This window comes from Adiantum capillus-veneris, chromosome 18 (assembly GCF_014529385.1).
Source record: "Adiantum capillus-veneris isolate H3 chromosome 18, ASM1452938v2, whole genome shotgun sequence".
NCBI classification, from domain to species: domain Eukaryota; kingdom Viridiplantae; phylum Streptophyta; class Polypodiopsida; order Polypodiales; family Pteridaceae; genus Adiantum; species Adiantum capillus-veneris.
In genome coordinates, this window is record NC_140948.1 from 72,251,395 (window position 1) to 72,255,813 (window position 4,419).

At 42.3% G+C, this 4,419-nt stretch overlaps 1 protein-coding gene across 4 annotated transcripts; it reads right to left on the reverse strand.

Moving 5' to 3' along the window:
* Positions 1-442: 442 nt before the first annotated feature.
* Positions 443-3,811, reverse strand: LOC147435862 (uncharacterized). Of its 4 annotated transcripts, none has more exons than XM_086488782.1 (3): positions 3,517-3,544; positions 3,231-3,333; positions 443-2,929 (listed from the first exon to the last, which is right to left on the reverse strand). In XM_086488782.1, the coding sequence occupies exons 2-3, from the start codon at positions 3,231-3,233 to the stop codon at positions 983-985; spliced, it is 1,950 nt and encodes a 649-aa protein (XP_086344908.1). In that variant the 5' UTR covers positions 3,234-3,333; positions 3,517-3,544; the 3' UTR covers positions 443-982. The 4 variants fall into 4 exon arrangements, with proteins under 4 accessions (XP_086344908.1, XP_086344904.1, XP_086344907.1 ...); XM_086488778.1 differs by lacking the exon at positions 3,517-3,544 and adding an exon at positions 3,598-3,811 and having other exon boundaries at positions 444-2,929; XM_086488781.1 differs by lacking the exon at positions 3,517-3,544 and adding an exon at positions 3,598-3,811 and having other exon boundaries at positions 444-2,929; positions 3,231-3,414.
* Between the last annotated feature and the right edge of the window lie 608 nt (positions 3,812-4,419).

Genomic DNA, 4,419 nt, shown 5'->3' on the forward strand with positions numbered 1-4,419 from the left:
ATTGAAAATGTCCGACCAAAATCTCAGGCTGTGGTGCAAAAGTCTGAGGTTGAAAATGGAAAACCCCGTTTGTACATGAATTGGACCTAGATTTTCAAGGTCAAAATTTGGGCATTTTATATATAAATCCCAGCAAATACCCTAGATTTCAGCATCAATCCCAGTTTCTGCCTAGTTTGCCCTTTGAAAACATGGGCCTAGAAAATGTTTTTTTTTAAACAGTGCCTCCGCTTAGTCCAAAGTTAGGCCAACGCAATCTGCTCTCGGCCACTATAAAGGGAAAGGTACTTTGTGTACATGCAAAACATATCTTTCAACTACAAAGGAAGGCTTTTGTAACCAAAATTTGCCAAAGTTTGTGCCAAACATAATTTGCTATGTCAATCCATATACCGTGACCTCAAATGTGACATCTAATTTCGAATTGATATCTGGGTTTTTCATCTATGATTAAGCGGCTTCTCCATGAGTAAAAACAATTGCCCCATGGCTACCTTGACCACAAACGTTTGATGCTCTTATTACTTTTGTCTCTTCTTGTAAAGAAGGGAACAGGGGAAATGAACATATGTCAAACACTTAAATTGGTAAAAAAGTTCTAAACATGAGACCTAGCATTGGAGCAACAGACCGCATTCAAATGTTGTTGCAGGTGTCGAAGCACAGCACAGCCAATCATTTCAAATCTCAGCTCAATGCTACCCAAAAAAATTGTTATTACAATACTCAAACAACCCCTTCATATGTTGCAGAAACATCTCACCATACCCTTCAATGCTACCAATAGCGGGAAGAATTTATATCGCTTGCATGCCATAGATCACCCACTATTAATGAAGCTATGTAGTTACAATTGCCCTAGAGGCTCTGCAGACGCTTCATAAGTGCACCATCTTCACATAGTAGTAGTGTGCAGCACACAAACCCTGCAGAAAGAGACTCCGTCACACAAACACAAAAACTAACGCTATCAAAGTACCTACTAGCGAGGGCTGAGCCGGCCCTTCTTCAATGGCTTCTTTGCTTTAGAAGAGTTCTTGGCACTTTTGGGGCTCCTAAAATGTGTAGATGGAGCTTTTCTGGGAGTCGATTTAGTCTTCTTTGGGGAAACTATAACCTCACTTGGATCGACAATTGGACCTGGCAGCACTCCTTTTTTCATCGCACTTCCTCTTGGTGTCGCTGCTGGAGGTACCCTTACGTCGTGAGGAGGCAGAGGTGTCGAAGGTCGCCAGACAATATTGTGCTGTAGCGAGAAATGGACTTTCTTAGCTTTCTTGGCAGAGAGATTGTCGATTGATGTTATATCATCGTCCTGAAAAGCTTCATGCGGAACGACATTGTTCTCCTTAGCACTAGTAGGGCTTTCAGAATCTAGAGCATCTGCCCGTGGCATTTTCCAACTCTTGCGTTTCCGTCCGCATGTGTTTATAGGAGAAGGGGCCAATGGTGTGGACACTATGAAGCACCCATCAAGCTTACAGTTCGGGGATTGTTGATCAGCTATGGACTCGAACCTCTTGGCAAGGTTTGAGATAACAGGGTCCTCCATAGTTATGCAATCATCACTTGCATCAAGAATGTTGCTATTGTCAGCTTCATCACTAACTACAGTATCCTGGTTAGGAGGAGATCCATCTACATCAATGATATCTCCTGCCTGAAGGTTATACTCCAGTTCACATGCTGCCATGTCCGTTTGCCTGTCATCCAAAGTAAAACTTTCACCGCCAATGTCAACCTCACTACCCTGTTCTGTCCTTGATTCTTCTCTGGTTGTTTGAACTGGCATATCCTCCAGTAAAGAGCCTAGTTTCTCCACACTCTTCTTTCCGTATACATCATCAATGGTGTGTGGAGAAAATACAAGCTTCTGATTCCTCGTTGAGCGGCAGCCAAAGGTCCGTGTAAGGGGAAATTGTGCAGGAGATACAGAATCTTGCAATCTATCTGCACTTTCTGCTGAGCTGTTTGTGCTTTGAGTCTCTGCCACAGTAGACAAACCGACATTGTCCATGTCACCCCCATTTGTAGAAATGCGAGGCTGGGCCAACTTTTCCAAGCAATTGAACTTCTCTTCTATCAATCTCAACTGAGCATATTTTGAATGAGATGTAAAAGCTAGAAGTGCAGAGCTCTTCATCCGGATGGATACTGCCAAATTAAGTGCAACATCCCCAAAACATGTTTTTTCCTTTCTAGCACCATCACGACAGCCTTGGTCACAAACCAGAAGACTACTTCCATGATCAAAAAGCACAAGAAAAACTTTCTTGCTAATTTCTTCTGCAACCTTGTCATCACAACCTTTAGATAGCACCACCCAGAAAGGTTCTAATAGCAATTTGAACACGCCTTCTGGGATTGGAAGATACTTCCTTAGCTGATTAAGAAACACACCAGCTATGTATACATTTATGTCATTGTTGGCATCGTTTCCATCTTGCACCAGAAGAGCCCGTTCGGCAAGAGCATCCATGAACTTTCTTACCAGCTCTACTTCCCATTCACTCTTCTTTAGAACTGCAAACATTTGAGAGACATACTGTTTCAGCAGAAGTTGGAACCTTCCAAGGCTATTATTGTCAATGCCTCCCCATTCATTTCTGAGTGATGTCAAAAAGGCCTTAAAGAACAGCAGAGAAAGTTCGACATCAAGGTTTTCCATCAGCATGGCAATTCTGTCAACCAGGTCTACTTGTACTGCTGCCTTCTCAGCATGCCAAAGACAGTAGAACAATCCTTTCCAAATCTTAGTAAGCTCCTCCTCTCTCACCTCTTTCTGAGAGGTTAGCCATAGACAAAGCAGTGAAATGGCCTTCTCGCGTTTTGCCTTGTCTGGAGAGGCTAAATTTTTCTCCAACTTGACTCTAGTTTCATGATACATATCTCCTGCTTGTTTCGAAGTAGGTGTGCCAATGTCCAGTATCTTGCGAAACAGAAAAGATGCAAAAAATTATTATTATGCCCTATTTCAAAATGCTGAATGCATTTCCAAAGAACCACCAACACAATACATTTTGAAATATCAAAATTCAATTTCGCACAAACAAGTGTACAAGAATGCAGAGTTGCTTCTGGAAATTGAAAATCAGACTTAAGAGCAGATACATGGAGAAAAGACTTCCTTGATTCTTCAAAAAATCAGTTCATGCATGAGCATGACTGCTCTCTCATGTACAGACAACTCAATACTTAATTCTCTAGCATATTCAGACACAGTGGCATACCATTATTAGAGGATTCCAAGGCTCAGATTCTCGCAATAGTGGTTAACTCATGTGCAGAAAATGGCCGCAGATCATTGGCATCCTCCCCATCAACTTGAATGAGCTGAGAACAAAAGAATTACGCAGACCTTAAACAATTGACTGAAGCAGACAACGAATTTTAAAAAGGTCTTGGGGGTTTTCCCTACAGAGAACGAACAGAAAATCAGAAATTGAAGAAACTACAGAAAAAACAAGAAGCGGAAGCTATGAAAGCTTGACATAGAAACCGAGGACAACTACCCACTTCCAGCTGAGGGCAGATCTCAGGACCCTAATTAACTGCGAAGAGGCAATGATGCAGAAAATAAAAGAAAAGCAAGCGAACCTTTGAGGGTGCGTGTGTCTGTGAGTGTGTGGAGAGCACGTTGACGGACTGAAGCAGAAAAGACCTCGATTCAAACGGTCTGCTACGACAAAATTCAAAATCGTATACAAGCACCAGGCAGCCAGGCTTAAAAAATGTTTGCTTCGGAAGCGCCTCTTTCACACACGTCCGGACGTCGGGTATCGCTAAGGACTTTGAGCCAGACTTTGAATTGCTAATTTTAGCAAAATTGGTGCATGCACCCACTTTCCATGCTTTGGAGCTCAAATATCGGCAAGTTTGTGAGTATGTGCCCACCATTTGTAGAAAATAATTCATTATTGGGAATCTCCTTTTCTTCTTGATAAAAACAAAATGGACGAATTGGCAAAGAGAGGGTATGCATGGCATCTCGCGACAAGAGCAGAGCACGTCGAAGGCAGGCAAATAGTGTCAAAAGTAGAGCAAGACGGAGTGCGCAACACAGGCAGTTCGCAGCAAGTTAGCGTCTGACGCAGGATGAGGAGCGTTATTTCTTTTAATATATGCATCAACTCATTTTGCAGCGAGTCGGGATTTCTCTGCTAGCGTATAGTAAATGTTTAGGCGTTGTGTAAGTCTACCTCGCTTCGGTTCGACACCGGGGACCAAAGTTTTGGCCTCGTTATCTCTAAGTAAGACAAGAAGTCTCAAGAGAGCATCTCGTGAGATTTCGATAGGAGCTGATAGAAAATAAAAAAACTGTGGAAATCTACGAAGATGTTATCATTTGCAATAGAATCCTCTCTCTCTTCCCCCAACCACGTGGAGTGGGCCTCAATATATATATATATATATATTGAG